The 20,205-nt window shown below is 36.4% G+C and overlaps 1 protein-coding gene across 4 annotated transcripts in view; it reads right to left on the bottom strand.

Moving 5' to 3' along the window:
* LOC579286 overlaps window positions 1-19,973 on the bottom strand; it is a 148,148-nt gene extending 128,175 nt beyond the window's left edge. For all 4 annotated transcript variants that reach the window (XM_030976578.1, XM_030976577.1, XM_030976576.1 and 1 more), the window contains exons 1-2: window positions 19,861-19,973; window positions 14,804-15,369 (exon numbers count right to left, since the gene is read on the bottom strand). In XM_030976578.1, the coding sequence (XP_030832438.1) occupies window positions 14,804-15,354 (551 nt within the window). In that variant the 5' untranslated portion in view covers window positions 15,355-15,369; window positions 19,861-19,973. The remainder of the gene's footprint in view (window positions 1-14,803; window positions 15,370-19,860) is intronic.
* Window positions 19,974-20,205: the final 232 nt, after the last annotated feature.

A 20,205-nucleotide genomic window follows, 5' to 3' on the forward strand; every position in this document is an offset into this window, starting at 1 on the left:
CTCTAATAATCTCTGCTGTCCAGGATAAAGTTTCTTGAGCATGTCTACAGCTTCTTCTCTCAACGCCTAGAGCAGGGAACAGGATATGAAGAGAAATGGTCCGAAGAGGAGATGGATGCCGATGGAATGAAAGACGAGGTGAACAAAATAGGACTTAACATAAGAGTGTGGGTCTGGATGAATGTCTGGCCCAGTGGGAGGGTCACTCATATCTCAACTTTAATATCCAGTAAGACTAATAACCACTATCCATTTCAGAGATAAGATGAAAACCACCATGCTGCACTTTTTTATTTTATCCATTTACTAGCAGGAGCCTATACATGCAGTGCTATGTACTGCTGTTTATAAGTCCAGTTCAGTGACTGAATCTCTGATACATCTATATTTGCCACACTCAACCCAGGTGATGTAAATGGGTACCTGGCAGGAATTAATTCCTTGAAATGCTGGAGCCCTGTAATGGCAGCTAGGCTAAAGCCGGGGTAATAATAAATGTGCCTCGGAATAGAATTTCTAGATAGATGGCACTATAGAAATGCCTATTATTATTATTATTACATACATGTACATGTAGTTTTATGAAGATATTGGATGTACCTGTAGTGCTTTAGCAGTAATACGTAAATATGTAAATTTACAAAGAAGAACTCTTTTCTTTGAATAATACAAGAAGGCATTTATTCTGTGAGCACAAGTTTAATTGACCACCTTACACGAGCTCTAATTATTTGTTAATTTATAATGAATTTATAATGAATTTAGAAATTAGCAGCCAAAATTCTGTTTCTGGACATGAACATAACAGGGTGTATAATATGTGTTGAAAATGCTATGAGGAACAATGTCCAAAGAGCTCCTTAGTGAAAATAGTAGAAAATATATAAATTTACAAAGCTACACCAATGTAGGTGGAATACACAAGAGGCATGGGTTAAAATTCATTTGAATACAAATGTGTAACCATATACTTGTGTGCATGTATAACCATGTAAAACCATGAGATCCTCACTGCACATGATGAGAATAGAGCACCCGTGAAGCTTTCATGTCATGATTGTAAGAATATCTTCTCATGACTTTATTGATCAATATAAAGAGTCCAAGAGATTTGTCAATAAAGTTCTGTGAAGATACAAAACTTTATCCATCAGGAATCTATATTACTAATACCACTAATCGCCGCGGGGGGTCCAAACGGGTACAAAACGGTTCCTCAAAAACGTCTTTCCCCGACCCCGCCCGCCTCCGCCGTGGCGCGGGGAGGGCGGCACAATTCCACGAGGCCTGTCTCCCGTAACCCGCGTGCCACGTCGACCCCGCGATCGACGTCCACGCCGTTAAACGCGCTTTCGGGGTGCCGGGGAGGACGGGCGGGCGAGAGCACGGCGGGCGTCGTGGATTGCGAGGAGGCGACGAACCCGCGAGAGCGAGTCGACAAGGCGTGCACCCGCCCTCTGTCTAATTATCAAAGAGAGACGAAGAGACACACGATGGACGAGAATCCACTCGCGCCAACGGGTGTAGCAAGTCTCATTGTAAAGATTGCGGCGTATTTCGAGTAAGGCCTCTTGCTATAGGATTCGCTTTGTAGCATGTAAGAGAAACACACATTAACAGATGACTCACCCGGGTGATGGGGTGTAGCCATTATGTACGCTCAACGGGTTGAGCTGACCCGTGCTATGCGTCTTTCTATAGGATATGCTTTGTAGGCCAGGCGCCCACAGTGTACGTGTATTACACGCTCTCAGGTCACACACATGCACACACCACAGTCGTTTCGAGTCGAGGAGATTGCGACAACTGGCGCAAACCATGGACCTATTTTCACGTAAAATCTTTACTCTGAAAATAATTATACAAATTCTGTGATCTATGCCAACATAATCATAGCCCAAGCTTCTGTTTTATTGGTCTTTTCATGAAAACTACATCGAAATCACAACATAGCGCAAATAGATCTGTGATAGTACGCCTTCACGTGACAGTTCAGTTGCAAACTGCCTTGAGTCCACAGTGTATTGCCACGGCAGCTGAGCGCTGCTGTCGGGGGTGCTGTCGGAGCTGAGTGTGTGAGCGTGGAGTAGCGGTGACCGGAGTAGCCAGGTCTGTCCGTGGTGTGAGGAGAGTCTAAACAACACTTTGAAATTGCTATTATTGCCCCGATTTCAATATAGTTTCGTGAATAGATGTATGAAACCTGGGCTTGGATTGTGACTATTCTGGCCATGTATAGTTGTATACTGAATTTCGATAATCATTTTTCAAAGTAAAGTTTTCACAAGCAAAGTAAAGTTTTCACAAGAAAATCAGACGGTCGTCATGGTCGTTTAAAAACATGATAATACTTTTAGTATGATACAGTTCTTGCATCAAATCAATTATGGGGGGGGGGTCAGGTAACTCAAAGCGATTTAAGTGCAGGCGTGGTGTCCACGGGTACAAAGGGCTGAACCCCCGAAAGCTCAGGGGTTTTAGGCATTTAATTACGGTCAGATGAGCATATTTTTAATACCTTATTTGTGACACTGGCAGGTCGATCACTAATTGGCATGGGGTCCATAGTAGAGTTGCGTACCAACTACGCTGAGCTGAGAGTACGCTGGCCTACGTTACTATACCCTGAGGGACGCAAAAAAGTACGCAAGATGGACGCAAATAATTTAATATGTTTAACAAAATTCGCATACTTTCGGCGTAGAAACTTGACACAGAAAGTACGCCTTTTTTACGTAACACTACGCTACTAAACTAAACAAACTGCATCTTTAAATGAATTAATGAAAAATTAGCCCAAGAAAAATAAGCCCCCGAAAGATAAAAAAGTAGCCCCCAAATATTTTCCCAAAATTTGATATGGATCGAGTCCCCGAAAAAAAAAATCTTTCACTGGATTCTACGCTCACAGTCCCACACTCAGTCGAGTCCATTTGTGCACAAACCGTTTGATTTTTCGCGTAAAATCTTTACTTTGAAAATAATTATACACATTTTGTGAACAATGCCAACATAATCATAATCCAAGCCTCTGCATATGTAGTCTTTTCATGAAACTACATTGAAATCACAACAATAATAATGCAAATAAATCGTAATTATCGAGATCCTATCTGACATAGTTTGTTTTACGATGCGCCATTCATGGTCAAACAGCATATATTATAAAAATTCTCTATATAAAGATAATCTAATTTTTTTGGATAGCACATAGGCCTCTATCTATCTATCTATTTGGCCCCCTCCCCTAGAATCCCGTGGATTTTCCACGGGTCCTGCTAGTAAACCATTATTCTCACAATCACTTCATGAAATAGAGGTAAGAAAGTTTAGTCCGACTTTATGGAAACAGTGTACATCATGGATTGGTGGTGATTGTAACAACTTTCATTTTAATGTTGCATTAGCATTGAAAGGAGTTTGTTTGAACTTGATAAGGCAATACCAGCAGAAAGGACAATGTGTAACAAAAACCAAAGACATAAACGGAGAATGACAATAGAATTGTTCAAGCCATACATAAACTGACTTTCAGTTTCATAGTGAATATACTTTCAAGGTTGAACCCTGACATCATACACTATCTTTAAATGTTTGATAGGGAATTGCGTACGTCAGGTCGTCAGCTTTTCAAGATACTAATGTAATCTGAGAATCAGAATTTACATACAATGTAAAGCCTTTGTTATGGATGTTAAGTTCATGCAGTATGTTGGACCTTCCATTCTCCAATCATAATTTGAAGAAAAAAAATTGATACCATGTTCTTTCTAGAATTAAAAAATCTCTTTGGAACACTTTCATCAAATAAATTTATTGTCCACTACTGTCAAATTTGTTCTAATTCTTTCTAATTCACAGCTTCATAATTCCCTATAATGTCATTTTCTAACGCACATTCTAGTAAAGTAGTAGATACAAAAATGAGCTGCTGTCTGCGGAACACATCTCTTTAAAGTATATCAGGGGAAAAAAGGAATGTGCTTAGTCAATGTACCTGCAAATACCCTTTACTGGCAATGACCCGTAATGGTTGCTATGACAACTATGATCCAGACAGGCCCAACCAAGGAAGACAGCCAGGATTCACTGCCAAAATTACAATGTAAACCACTTTACATAGCCATGCCATAAATTAAGCTAAAAAGAGAAAAGTTAGAGGAGATATTTAGAGCTTCTCTGAACCTCAGGTGTTGCATTTGAACAGACACCTTATATTCACAAGGTGCATGCTGCGGCTAGCTGCCAAAAGTAAATTATATTATGATGTCTTGTCATAACATGTTGACATCCAAAGAGGCACTGCAAGTCTGCATATAAATAATGTGATGAGACTTGTAAAGGATAGTCAGGATATCAGATTGACATAACAAGATATTAATGATCCGTTAAAGTGGAAAAAATTAAAAATAGCTCCACTTATACTGCAAGCAAATGTGAATAAACTCCATAAGTACAGCACAACACTTCAAAGAATTGATTTTACTCTTCTTACCTCAGAACATTCGTGTACAAATGAGGAGAATTTAACTTTTGTCACCTCTCTCCCTCCCCCTACGACTCTACCACAACAAAAAATGTTCAAAGAATGGTTGTATTAGTATTTTCATACTAGCTAAGTATTATATATGAAAAATAAGACTCTACAGAATAAGTACTTACAGATCTGGAAGCGACATAAATGCAGAGGCAAATTACTACAAGTACAAGCACTGTAACTCCAAACATAACATACATCCATAAGGCTAGAAAATTTGCTCTTTAGAGAGATTGAGCATAAGGTTCTGAGACTGCTAAAAATAAAATGAAAAGCCTCAAAGTCTGCTCACGCTCAATTTGTGTGCTTCTAGTTCTAGTAGCAGATTGGCCATCTATAAATATAGGAAGGGATAATCAGAGAAAGGTCATTATGCTCTAAATCAGTTATTGCTCAAGATGGATAAAAATTCAATTAGTGACAGTTCAATAATCTACAAGGGGTACACTTACAATGAAGGAGGTGAAACAGTAAGGCTATTAAAATTGCTGGTTTAAAGTGAAACACAAATCTTGTTATAATTATGTGAATCTGCATATATAATTATATATATACTGTATATTAAAATCTCATTTTATCCATTTTCTGTTTGAACATACCCCTGTGCAATGATATAAACAACTAGGCCTGCATTTTTAAACACATCTCATAGAACCTATTTCTAGTCATTTTACTTTGCAGTTTGCAATATTTTTAAAAGACACTGCAAGAAGCAACTATTATTCAAATACAACAATTGAATCCAGAAGGGTGCTACCTATGTAAAACATATATGAGATCATGTCATTCTGGCTCCAACAATGAAATGATTCTGAAAATTTAGAATTCTGACCAATAAAATTTCCCTACATGATATTTATTTATTTGTACTGGATTTGTTTAACAGAGCTCTTTTTCTATTTACCTTAGCTAAATTGCTCACAGCTCCCATGTATTTTTTATTGCTGATACATGCACATAATAGCATTAGCATCATTTTGAAACACTTACTGCATCAACATCAGAGTCAGGAAGTATTACTGAAGTCCCTGACATTGAATATTAATAACTTCTTTAAACCATTGTAGAGGCCATACTAAATGAATGTCGAACAGGAAGTGTCAATGTTGACCTCAATAAGGTCAGTAATGCAAACCATGAACATGTACTGGTAGTGAACAGCTACCTTACAACCTACTACCATACAGACCTTACATTTCGTATGGTGGCCCTGAAGGGACATCGCGAATAGACTAAATCGTGAAAAATATGCGATAAAATTCACGATATCGTCAATTTTATCGCATATTTTTCACGAAGAAATTCACGAAATTGACGATATCGTGAACTTTATCGTGAACTTTTCACGATGAAATTGACGATATCGTGAATTTTATCGTGAAAAGTTCACGATATAAAGTTCACGATATCGCCAATTTTATCGTGTACTCTATCGTGTACTCTATCGTGTACTCTCCTGACGGGCGCTTCGTAAACAAAACCAGCCCTAGCTGGGGGAGACAGAGAGAAGGAAAAAAGGGAAAGGGAAAGAGAAGATAAAAGGAAAGAAAGAATAATAAGAAGAAAAGAGGGAAACGGGGGGGGGGGGGGCGAAGGGCTCTTGCCTTCTCCTCACTCCCCCCCCCCCCCTCCCCGCCAAAAAATAAATCAGAGAGAGAGAGAGAGAGAAGGGAAAGGGAAAGGGAAAGAGAAGATCAAAGGAAAGAAAGAAGAGGAAGAAGAAGAAAAGAGGAAAACGGGGGAAGGGCGAAGGACTCTTGCCCCCCCCCCCCCCCCCCGCCAAAAAATAAATCAGAGAGAGAGAGAGAAGGGAAAGGGAAAGAGAAGATAAAAGGAAAGAAAGAAGAGGAAGAAGAAGAAAAGAGGGAAACGGGGGCAAAGGGCTTTTGCCTCGTCCCCCCGCCCCCCGCCAAAAAAATAAATAAGAGAGAGAGAGAGAAGGAAAGGGAAAGAGAAGAAAGAAAGAGAAAAACGAAAAAGAGGGAGAATAGGAAAGAAAGGAAAAGAAAGAAAAGAAAGGAGGCAAGAGCCCTTCGCCCCTGTTTCCCTCTTTTCTTATTCTTTTTCCTCTTCTTTCTTTCCTTTTATATTTTCTTTCCCTCTCCCTTCTCTTTCCCTTTATGGCGGGAGGGGGGAGGGGGAGGTAAGAGCCTTTCGCCCTTCCCCCGTTTCCCTCTTTCCGTCTTCTTCTTCTTTCTTTCCTTTTATATTTTCTTTCCCTTTCCCTTTCCCTTCTCTCTATCTCTCTCTCTCTCTCTCTCTCCTATTTATTTGTTGGCGCGGGAGGGGGGGAGGAGGCAAGAGCCCCTCTTTTCTTCTTATTCTTCTTCCTTTCCTTTTTTTATTCTCTTTCCCTTTCCCTTCTCTCTCTCTCTCTTATTTTTTTTTTTTTGGGGGGGGGATGCAAGAGCCCTTCGCCCCCGTTTCCCTCTTTTCTTCTTCTTTCTTTCCCTTTCCCTTCTCTCTCTCTCTCTCTCTCTTATTTATTTTTTTGGCGGGGGGGGGGGGGTAAGAGCCTTTCGCCCTTCCCCCGTTTCCTCTTTCCTTCTTCCTCTTCTTTCTTTCCTTTTATATTTTCTTTCCCTTTCCCTTTCCCTTCTCTCTCTCCTTATTTATTTTTTGGCGGGGGGGGGGGAGTGAGGAGGAGGCAAGAGCCCTTCGCCCCCCCCCCCCCCCCCCCCCCCCCCCGTTTCCCACTTTTCTTCTTCTTATTCTTTCTTTCCTTTTATCTTCTCTTTCCCTTTCCCTTTTTTCCTTCTCTCTGTCTCCCCCAGCTAGGGCTGGTTTTGTTTACGAAGCGCCCGTCAGGAGAGTACACGATAGAGTACAAAGAGTACACGATAGAGTACACGATAAAATTGACGATATCGTGAACCTTATATCGTGAACTTTTCACGATAAAATTCACGATATCGTCAATTTCATCGTGAAAAGTTCACGATAAAGTTCACGATATCGTCAATTTCGTGAATTTCTTCGTGAAAAATATGCGATAAAATTCACGATATCGTGAATTTTATCGCATATTTTTCACGATTTAGTCTTTTCGCGATGTCCCTTCAGGGCCACCATACATTTCCTACACTGTTATGAGAAGGAAATAGACTAATCATGTATTTACAGAAGTCATAAGGATTGTCAAGAATATTAATGGATTGGTCAAGTTACCTAGCCCAAATGACTGATAACTCCAAAATGACCCAGGACAAAGTTCCTATTACATGCTAACATTTCATAACATGCCAAACAGGAGCTTTGGCGAAATCAATTATAGGAACATGTACTAATTGTGTATTTAACACTATGTGGGCTACAGCAGTGTTACTCTCTTTTACAAGTAGTCCCAAAAAGACAATTCAAATCATACTTTTTTAAATAATCTTCTTCCTTTTTTTTTTCTTCTTCTTCATTTTGGGGCTTTGATTTTGTCTTTATTTGCTTGGGGTTTGTTTTGTTTGCTTTTGTTTTCTTGCTGAGTTTTTTTTTTAGAATGGTGAAGAATGATGATAAACATATTCAATGTGCTTGTAAATCAATGCAACCACTACAAACAAAAATGGTGAAACATTTGTCTCAAAAGTGTATTTGCATATGTGTGTATTAAACTGCATTTTCACCCTATTGCATTGAAGAAACATGCATGTTGTCAGAAAACATGTTGTCAGAAAACATGCAGTCAGAAAACACAGGAGAAAAAATGAACACACTCTAAGTTAGTAACAAGCTTGGCCCCAACAAATTTAAATTTCATTTTTTCAAGGCAGTTTGAAATGGAATCAACTTCTTTGATTTTTCAACAGGAAGGTTACAAATAGTTCTCTCTTTCCTTCCACAAATGTGCCTGATTTTTGCTCCATTTGACCAACGAGTCTTCTATGTACTTATAAACAGTCTGCAAATCACCTTTGAACTTGTACCTACATAGCTTACCTTCTTGTTTTTCATGATTGAGGTATATTTAATAATTAGTGTTGCATTAGTGCGACATAACATCACCCTAATATTTGCACTCTATACTTGTACTTATGAGATGCTTTATTCACTTTTGTGTTTCCAAGAAAACAGAAGACTTGTTGTACTGACAAAATGCAATTTAATACAACTGCTGCTTTGCACTAATTTTCAGTGTTACAGAGGAACAAAAGTACAGAAGGGTTTCACGTGTCAGCATATATGCTCCTCTAATTACTATCTAGCATTGAAACTTAATCCACACGTGATTGAGCAGCACTGACTAGCAAGAACCCACTTCCGTTTTAGAAGCCGCTACCATCTCGAACCCCCACCCCTCCAATGCCCCATAATTTTATATCACCCCCCCCCCCCTCCACTTGCCTTTCATGATATGGCGGGGTAAAATATACATTATCCATCCGTGCCATGCGTAGTATTGCAGATTTATCAAGATCAGATCAGTTCTATTTATTTTACCAGTTTTGTGTCCGATAGGCAATGAGGGCCTTGAAGTGTATGTCACTCTCCTCTTGTATTCCCGTTTTGTGCTCAAAATGTAAATGTTAGGATTAAATCCTGAATTCAAACTACACAAATTCCATGAAGCAAAAAAATATATATAATTGAGTAATTTTATATATTTTATAATGAACTATTAAAATATATTTCTAAAGCCAGCTCCAAAAGTCATGGTCCAGCCTCCAAAGGAAAGCATCCTTACAAAATCAAATCTATTCTACACTATGGAACCAAGAGGGTTAAGGTATAAAATCCAACAGAAACTTCACATGTTGCAAGTGACTCATTCTCAGCCATCTACAGCTCACTTCACAATTAGCAAGCTGCACCAAGCCTAGCTTGCTGGCCTGACGGAGAGGCAGGCAGACCTGTACTAGCTGGCTCAGAATGAGGCCATGCTAGCCGCCCTGCCATAAGGCCAAGGCTTGGGCTCCTAGAAACAATCTTGGGACAACCATCAAAACACTGTCACAGTCATTGCAGACATGATTTCAACAAATATAACCTCTCACATCAAATGAGGAGTGAGAAACGAAAGAAAAAACAAGATTTGATGAGATTGTGGTCAACGATAAAATTCAAGGGTGCTTTAACCACTTATTGAATTTGCAGTGACATTTGGACAAAATCTAACCTAAAACTAAAAGAAGCCAGCGCCCCCACCTACAGTGTAGTGGTGATATAAAGCAAATAAAATGCACTAGTTTTTCACATTCTCTATTTTTTCATACAAAGTGAAATATTAACTTAAAAATAAGCAAAAAAACTCAATGTGAATATAAAACTTATTCGCAGGAGTTGATTTGGGATTAGCTGGACAATTCTTTTAAACACAGATTTTCATAAACTTTCATTTTCTTCATTATTGATGACAGGATAGATCTTTTTCATTCAGGGGTTGTAGAGAAACGTATTTGCAATAATTATATTTAGGTTGCATGTAAGATTAACAAATTTCTTGAGGGAAAATAACAATTTCTTATTTTTTTATTTTTTTAACAGAGCAAATGAAAAGGGAGCTTGTAAGATATGTCACAGAGTTGCCAATCTGTGTTTTATTGATTACAACTTCAAAATCCATAACTTTCTTTTATTTTTGATCAGATTTTGCTCACACTTTCTCTAATCTGTTTCTCTTAGTCATATAATATCAGGGTGGATTTCCCTCCCATATGAGGCATTATGAATGATGAATCTTTGTGTCTGTTGTACATCACCCTTCATGAATTTATCTTCATTTTATTTTTTTATAGGATTTAATTTTGAAAATACTTTTTTTTCTTGCTTTGAAGTGATATCTTCTGTAAGTACAAGCGGTGAAATACCTTGCACATGTCTGGTAGACTGGTACATGACGAAAGGGTCATAATAATGTTAACCTGATATGCTATGTAGGCCAACATGGTTATATACAGAGAGAAAAACATACAGTGTCACAACCATATCCTGAATTTCGTAAATATAATACGTTACGGTTGAAGTCAGTCACCATTAATCCTAATAACATGACTGACAAACCATACTTGTGTTGCACTCTTCATGATACAGCAAAAAATCTGATATTTGAGAGCTTCTCTGCCTGACTTATGACCCTAGCTATAAAGCTCAGCGTTATAGGCCTTGCCCCTATCAACCCCGTTCATCCAACAATGGCTTACCATTGGCTAATACTATATAAGAAAGCCTGGAGATAAGGTACAGATCCAAATGCAGTCAACAAATCATTCTTTGGGATTTTAGCCCAATATTATAATTCTGCGTACATGCATATCAGTTTGCAGACACATACCCTTGTTGGCCATTGTGCGCAACAGCGTCTGCAATTTGAGACTACCATAGGCTGTGTACTTTTTTGTTTGTTTGACACAGCTAGAAACTGACATATCTAGGTAGGCTCTGATCAAAGCTTTAGGAATTGTGGTAAAGTGTCAAAATAGGGTCTGTGCTTGCAGACTACATGTATATCAGGATTTGGAAATAAAATAAATGTTTGATTCTTATTTCTACTGACATCACGCATGCTGTAGGCCCATCTACATGTATCTCATACATACAGTATGTACTTGTTCAGCACTAGCTAATCAGGTAACGTTACTAGTAGAAGGTGAAACAAAAAATCTTACTGAAGTAGTAAAGTTCTGCATATCTACATTTCACTGCTACAACTGCATTTCTCAAAATTGCATATTTCCATCTTATAATGTGATAATAATTATATCAGATAACAATTAAAATCGAGAGAGCCAAGTCTAAGAAATAAATTTCAAGAGTTACATGCATATCCCAAATTTACATACAGTATCTACTTCTAGCCCATCCACGCTTTTGGATCAATTATGGTAATCCAACTCTCGTTATACTAAGTTCATTTGTATGATAGAAGAAAAATAAGATAAAAAGAATGGCAAAAGTGTGAAATAGATTGGACCAAAAACAAGAAAGTTATGTATGTTTGAAATATGGGACCACAAAGTTTATGGGGATTTCAAATTAGCAGTTTGGTCAGGGGATTGTGACATAGTCGCAGATAACTCTCCCATTCATCATGTACAAAAATATCATTAATTTCTGCTTTTCTTCCGAGTACCTTCTCCCTTGGGTCACTACTCAATATATATCATGGATAGCATATCATTACAAGTCCTCTAAAGAGAAGACCTTCCAGAGTCATAACTTATTGAAAAATTGAAATTATAGTCATTTTGTGTGTTGGAACAGATGGGAAAGTTGTCCAACACTACGTCACAGAGACAATACTGATTCAGTCAATTTGAAGAGCTCATATACCTAGAGTGATTATAAATTTTCTCATTTTGTCGGATTTCATTCAAACTTTCACCAGTCTACTTCTCTGATTTTTCTGCTTTCCTCAAGAGTAGTTTACTATCAAGAAGGAATTTCCCTGTAAGTCCTGTATTAATAGGGTGACAAATCTTTGACACAATGGACTTCCATGTTTATTTCAGTCCATTTCCCTTCATTAACAATTCATTCCATTGTACACATTGAACTACACATAACTTTTATTGCAATACCCAAGGAAATTTAATTTGTTTTTATTGTTGAATCCCCCAACTGTTCAACAATTCAATATTAACATCAAATTGTTTAGCTATCGAAACTCAAAGAGCCAAAGTGGCAATAAAGGGAACAATGGAATGTGATCTTGATGGTTCAGTTTACAGGAAACTGGCAGTGACTTTGACTCAACCGCAGTTTCTTTCTTGTCTTTGAGGCCTCTCTCTCCCTCTGTCTATCTCTCTCTCTCCCTATGTATGTCTGTCTCTCTTTCTCTCTCTCTCTCTCATCCTGACAGCAGTACATTCCCTTCTTTAACATATACCCTTTATATCCTGCAGTCTATTTTCAGACTTCAAACTCCAAAACTTGGCTGTCTACCTCCATTTCGAGTAAAATTATCATGTTTAATGTTTTTTATATATATATATATATATAAGCAAGTTTAGTGAAACTGCAATTTCTGACAGTGCTCAACTGTAGGAGCAAATGTAGATATAGGAGTTGGAAGGTTACACTTTATTGGTACGAGTTATACAGACTGTTTCGCCATATATATATATATATATTCAATGTAGAGATATATCTTGGATTCTAACACTTATAGTCAGGTAAAATAACCACCACCAAAATAAAAAAGCAGGACTCAACAATAGCAGGCAACCAGGACACATGTGTGCTTAAATTCAAAGTACGGTATGGATTGGACCCCCAAATTTCAAGATATTTACAGAGGACCCAATATAGGACTCATACATATACATAGACTCTAAAAATGTAATACTGGACCCCCTTCCAAGAAGGTAATGTGGAGCCCTGTTGAAAGTAACATCTGTTTCAAGCAGTTTATACATTTTCATATTAATCAGGAGGGGAGGAGGATTCTTTGAAGACTTGTAATTCTCACAGCTTTTTTTTTTCTTCTTCTTCAATCACTAGATCGACATGTACAGTACATCTACAAGGTGCTTGATATTAAGCAGCTTTAGGTATAGATTCAGAGAAATGGATAAATAATTTGCTATTATTAAGTTACATCCAATTATAAATGCCAAAACCATGCATGGAGCTATAGTATACTGCAGTCAACCTTTCCTGCAAGTACATGTATTTTTAAATTTTATTTTATTTGTTAAAATAATATTGTCAGGGCAGATATCTAATCCACAACTTCCTATGAAAATAAGCAGAGAGGTGCAAAGGTGATATATTTGGTTTGTACCTTATGCAGTCCCATAGCCTGTTCAGGTTAGAAGAAGAAATGTATACCAAAAATGTATAGAGAAACATTGTATAAAGAATCATGGTATTATACACCTGTAGTACATGTAAAAGGGACGTACAGACTAGATAACATCATATAAAGAAGCGTATATATATATATATATATATATATATATATATATATGAAGAATTTTTTTGTGAAGAGGTCAATAGACATGAAAGTTGGCCAATTATCACTGCGTGCTCACGATATAAGCCCCACCTTGATATAGGATTTTTGTAAGATATGAATAATCAGGACCCTGATTCTTTATCGAGATTTCGATGCTCAAACATGCATTTCTATCAAACACTATAAAATTCTCATAAAGGCTGTAGTGAGTACATAATAAGTATACCTGGGTTGCCTTGAGATACTACAGTTAGTTTGAATAAAGGTTACATAAAGAACATGATAACTATTACCACAAAAGAGTGCATCACGTCCAAAACAAGAGGGTCTTCATCTTAATTGCTTGTGCTCTATCTCTCTCTCTCTTCATCTCTTCTATCTTATGAAACTGGCATTTATAAGGAACATACCTGTACCTGTCAATTTTAGACATTTTATCACAAGAGAACAACATTATCATTTGTTACATGTAGATTTCAGAGTAATCTATTATGGCTATGTGTAGTGAGTGTACACTGGTTGTTTTTTAACATGTGAACAAAATAATTTAGGGCCTTTTTCTTTATATTTGTATGGTATTTCCTAGAAAAATATACCGGTACTTTTTTTTTCTATTTCCTAATGGATTAAAATGGAAAATGGACACAAAAATAAATATTTTTAAGGCTAAGGATTTGGAACAAAATATAAATCTAAAAAAATCCAGAGTAGAAAATATTCAAGAAAACCTACTTTCTGCTCTTTTTTTCATTATTTTTTCAACTAGTTATAGACTACTTTATTTTGACTAGGGTACAAAACCTTAAGTCCTAACAGTTTTGTTGGCACAAAATTACACATTACTATGATTAATTTTTGTCCTCATCTTATTTTTTCTTTCTGTATACAATATCAAAACAAATATGTACCACATTGTGCAAATATCACTGCAGATGTTCGGCATACATGATGACTCACTGCGTAAATCAAGCAATCTACAGGCATGTCTAAAGAGAATTTCAATGACTTTTCAATAATCAAAACTCAAACTCGTTTTGTATATAAATGTGAATGTGTATGTAGATGTTCAAGTCACTTCGTCACAAATGCAAAATTTGTGCAAAAGATTTTGAAGAAATTGCAGTTGATTCATGAAAATAAACTAGCTAAAATAAACCATCCTTCTTTAAAACAAATTACATTTACACTCTCATAAAAGTGTTGAAACAACGTTTCAAAAGGCTGAATAGTGATAGCATTTTCAATATGGTAGCCCAAGCACTTTTCAAGTGCTGGATCTGTGACTGTGAGATTAAAACATTTTACATACAAATTTCTGAATATCCTTTGTAAACAGCTAGATATTAGTATACAAGTGAAGGAATAGATAATGCACCCACCTTGCTTGGTCCACGGAACACTTTTGAATGAGTTGAGTATTCACAGTCAAGAGTTCATCACCAACTCGGAGTTGATTATCACTATGAATGTACAAGTTTGGCAGGATAGCTGCCAGCCTGATATTTCCCAATATTTGTCCACTGTTGGAATGGGGTTTCACAGGATCCGAAGCCAGTAGTTCAGGCTGCCCGTGCTTGAGTGTAGCCCCGCCGACCTGAAGCACAATCCCCAGCTCCTCAAATGTTTGAGGCGGTGACACAAGGCTTAGTATTTTAATCTCATCCCTGTCTTTATCGTTGCTCCCATCTTGTTGCAGAGCTCCATCCGTGGCTAACCCTCCTCCTCCTGTGATTCTGCCAGGGAGAACACCCCTACCTCTGAGCTTCCAACGGGTTGCGCCTTGCTTCTCAAGGAGTCTATTCAAGTGGGAGTTGAGGACATGGATAGTTTCTAGCACCTCATCCTGGAGTTGGGAATTACATTGCGCAGCTTGCTTGAAGTCCTCCACTAGTTCCAGGGCGCGGGAGGCTGAATCATCCGTGATAGGCATGCTGATTTCCTCCCTCTGGTGCATGGGGAATATTTAGAAACCAAAGACATAGAGGAATGAAGGGGAGAAAAACATGAACACAGGGGTAAATGTTGTTTTCAATTTGTATCAAAATCATGCCAGTCTCAAGCCCTGTCATCGGTAAACTAGTTTACTGTGATGATTCATATCAGAGAATGTTTATATTACGTCAAACAGAATGTATCATCATTTTCACTTTATTACAGGGTCTCCGAGTTCAAGACACAATAATTTTGATAGAAATACATCCTTAATCAATTGTGGAATAATTTTTTTTCTTCCATGTAAATAACAATTACTGATTTTTTTTAGTATTCATAATTTCATTTTATCTCAATTAAATCACAACTTCCCAACATGAATCGGATACATGTAGCTTATAAACAGATTGTTTGAAGAAATAAATTGACTATAAGTTCAGTTGAAATTGGAAATTGAAATTGCAATTTTATGAATAAATCAAAAGAATGTAATTTTGGACAATTCTCCATCGATTCATCTTGTGAGTACACCTACACAATTTTAACTCTTCCCCTCTTCAAAGTCATCCAATAAAGTTTTGATTTGTCCCATCATAGTTGACATTTAAGAAAAGGAATAGTTGTTTTGTGTTTTTTTTTAAGAAGGATGAATCGTATGAATGATCATATAATAATAATATGATTCCTATTTCGATTGATTCCAAGTGTTTAAACATTCATGTTGCTTCATGAAGTTTAAGTGCTTAAAGGTTCTTAAGTTTAACATTGTTTATATGACGATAATTAATAGGTTTTTTTTCTTTCAATTTTCACAAACCCTGCCTAAATACCCCTCGCACCATTTACATTCATGTGCAAGGTTTGGAACATTTCATCTGTGTTACTATGAACTAACGAATTTGTACATTATACATTGTATATGACAGATTCATAATCACGCTGAGGATTTGAGGGAGAGAGCCTACATGTAGCTGTGATTACATTTCTCAAAATACATGTATGCTGTGCTTGTACAATAAATATAATAAAGGCTACAGGCATTTTCCAGTTTGTGTTATGATGAATGTATGTGAAAAGGGACACCTAAAGCTGCTAATTCCATTATCACATTAGGCCAATATATACACATTACACATTAGAATGAACATCCTTGTTTACATACAAGTACATTGTACTTGTGTGGTGTCAGCCACTTCATAGCAACTTTTTTCAAATGTGAAGACAAATATAATTTGGATCAAGTGACCCCCATCATTATACGGCACAATCACTTATTTGTCTAGATGAGCATATTCCTTGCATACCAATATCACAGCAGGTTCAATAAATTACTCTTCAATGACTGCCTAGATAATTCTTTTCCAGGTTAATCTGTAGTAATTTCCACTAAGCAGCTAAAATTAACCTACATCCTGCCTCTACATACAGGCTAGGATGCTCTACTACACAGTTAATACTGGTATAGTACTTGGGTTATACTACACATGCAGTCATGAAGCAGTAATGTATGCCAGCATCATCAATCACAGGTGCTTTTATACATGTGATTGTGTGGTCTAGAAGAATTACAAGAGCTATGTTACATTGGGAAAGCACCTACATTACAGAATAGACCTTGGAATTGCGCATTTCACAAAACTATGAAGTTTGTATCTTAAAGATAAAGACCAGTTATGGTCATGCGATTGCATTTAATTGTGAAAGAAACGTTGTGAAATCGATCAGAAAAGGTTGATCATCTAGCATACTGATAAGTATTGTTGTGCTTCTGGAATCATCAAAATGATTAGAAATTTGGCCCAGTCTTCGTAAAGTTACAAGCACTGTACACAGAAAGATGTATATGGGACTATATGCACACGTGCGCGACATGTGCGTTTATCTCTCACATACCAATAGATAAACTAATTTACCAAATATATCAATTAGTAGGCGGTTTCCCGGCACAATTTTTATCATCATGTATTAGTCAAAATATATTCTTTCACATGATTGATAATAAGAGCTTCCATTTCATTTTTTGAAATTGGGGCGTTTCCAATACTGGTCTTTACCTTTAATCTTTATCTTCTAATAATTCAGGCCAGTCTCAACGACATACATGTAAAAACATGCATTGAATTTACCGGTAGTCTTTTACCATAACTTCACTTCATTCTTCAGTTTAATAGATTTTTTTTAGCATTACAATCTTTTGAATTATAAATAATATATATTATACAACACCTACGTGGATACTTGTCATTTGATCGGAGGATTGTTGGTCACATGATATCCAATAGATGTTCTATTGCATGGTTATATTCGCCATGCATTTTTGGTTATATGCAGACTGCGTGCCTCTCTGCCGTGCGCGTATCCCTGCGTGTATCTGACGCGAAGGCAATCTGAATGTAATCGAGAAGGCTCGACTCCAACTTTAAATTATCTTTAATATAAGGAGTAAAGCATAATTTGTTGATTAAGGTTCCATTAGATCTTCTTTCGATGTTGTGTAAAATGAATAATGAATATTTTTCATTCGTTCAATAGTGCAAATATTTTCATTCGTTGAAAGAGTTGAAAGATTAACATTAATACTATTCAACTCGGCTGACGTCTCGTTGAATAGAATGTTAATCTTTCAACTCATGAAAATATTCGCACTATTGAACTCATAACCATTCATTATTTATATACTAATGTTCAAGTTGGTAACTTCTAAAAAGAGATGCTTTGAGTATGAAACACCCTAATTGTCTAAGTAGGACAATGTATATGATGGATATGTACCTTGATTTTGTTTGTGTTTGTTTGCTTCTTATTTTACAATATCTTTAAAATTATTATATGGCCTTTAATTATAACTCAGAAGTAGTAAGGTCCAGTATTTATGCTCATTTTTATCTTTATTTATTTATGTGGGGACATGTATTTCTATCTAGATAGGATTATTTGTGACAATTTTCAATCAATACCCTTCATTATAAGTTGGCAACTTGAATATATACAGTACCATTTTTAAAAAGGAAAGAAAAAAGAAACATGCTATTTTAAACACAACATGCATTTTCTTTGCTTCTCTCATTAAACAGGAAATCAATCCTACATAATGTAATGAATCATGCACATGCACAGACAAAAATAGGCCTACTAAACACATGATTTCTTTATCAAACACCCGGGATGCAGGCAATTGTAATAATTAAATCAAGACTCAAACAATACAATAAAAAACAAGCTAGAATCTATTAAGTATTGTAAATTCTACAGTTTTGAATGTGTGTTTGAATGCATGTTCGACTATGTCTATTATTCTCATTGTTATTAATGCTATCACCATTATAAATCATATTCATTATAATGTGTGCACAAATGTACTTTTCAAAAGAATTTCATAATTCAATCTATAGTTTCTTTCTGTAAGAAATAGAGAGAGAGAGAGAGAGAGAGAGAGAGAGATCTACATTAAATTTTCTTACAGGCCTACAAAAAGAATTGATTACTTCAATCATCAATTGCAATTGCATTATCATCATCATAATATTGACGACGATAATATGAAGATAAAAATAATATGATAATAATAATAATAATAATTATTATTATTATAATATTATCATTATCATTATCATCATCATTATCATTATCATCATCATTATCATTATCAATTTCAGTATCAGTATCATTATCATTATTACCGTTATTATCATTATCATTATTATTATTATTATTATCATTCTCATTGTTTTTGTTGTTGTTGATGTTATTATTGGTGTTGCTGCATGTTGTTGGTGTTGTTATTGTAGGCCTAATACTATGTACAATATAAACATTGGTATCTTGTGATTCAATTCTTGAGGTACAGTAAGTGAGTAACTAACCAGAGAATTAAATATATAACACCAATACAATGAATACATCTTATTACTCAGTAATATATATACAGTATGAATCAGCTAAAACCTCTAGCATCAACTTCCATTTTTCTGATATTTCAAGACTGCATACTTCACTTTTTGTCACATTTGTCAGTAGATAGATAGATAGATAAATTGTATCTTATTGCATCTTTCATTAATGGCAGTTTCACAACTGAATTGCACAAGCAATTACAACTGAATTACAACTGAATTGTATAAGCATAAATAGTTAATTCAATTTACAAAAACACAGGGGGAGAAAACAATGTATTTTTAGTACATAAATAGTATGGACGTATATACCTATTGGTCCTGTCGAGTACCACCTTAGATGTAGAATATAATCTCTGCTTGAGAATACAACTTACCGGTAAATCGTGTAAAGTAGTAGTTAGTATAGTATTTGAGTGATGGGGGTACACGTTACACTGTCTGTGTATATGCAATCCTATACAAGGCTACACACCTGCAAACTGCACCAGCCAGCCTGCGCTCGCAATTTAGTCATCCCTGCATATATCAGAAAGGCAATTAAACTGCTACTAAAGATAGTAAATCGATAAAGAATTATAATTTCAATGGCATATTAAATCTATACTCACAACTATCAGCCGCGAACTTGTACATGAAATTCCATTGTAGTTACACGTTTAAATTTTCTGAATGAAGAAGAATAGCTCCTTGCCTGTGTTGTTGACTTCCAGCGTCCTACTCAACGGGCTCAGTTTACGGTGAATCATACACACGTACGTAATCTGGATGTGTGTACCGAACGAGTCTACTATTAAAGTCCCACTTGATGACATCGCTGTATTTCTATGCGAGGAACCTTCTCATAGCAGACGACAGTGGGCATCAATTATTATTAGCTTCCATTATTTCAGCCTTACTCTCAAGAAAATGGATATAGGGTGCAAAAATAACCCAACGACATCTGGGAATTAGTA

The sequence above is a fragment of the Strongylocentrotus purpuratus genome, unplaced genomic scaffold (genome assembly GCF_000002235.5).
Source record: "Strongylocentrotus purpuratus isolate Spur 01 unplaced genomic scaffold, Spur_5.0 spur5_scaffold_9, whole genome shotgun sequence".
NCBI classification, from domain to species: Eukaryota; Metazoa; Echinodermata; class Echinoidea; order Camarodonta; family Strongylocentrotidae; genus Strongylocentrotus; species Strongylocentrotus purpuratus.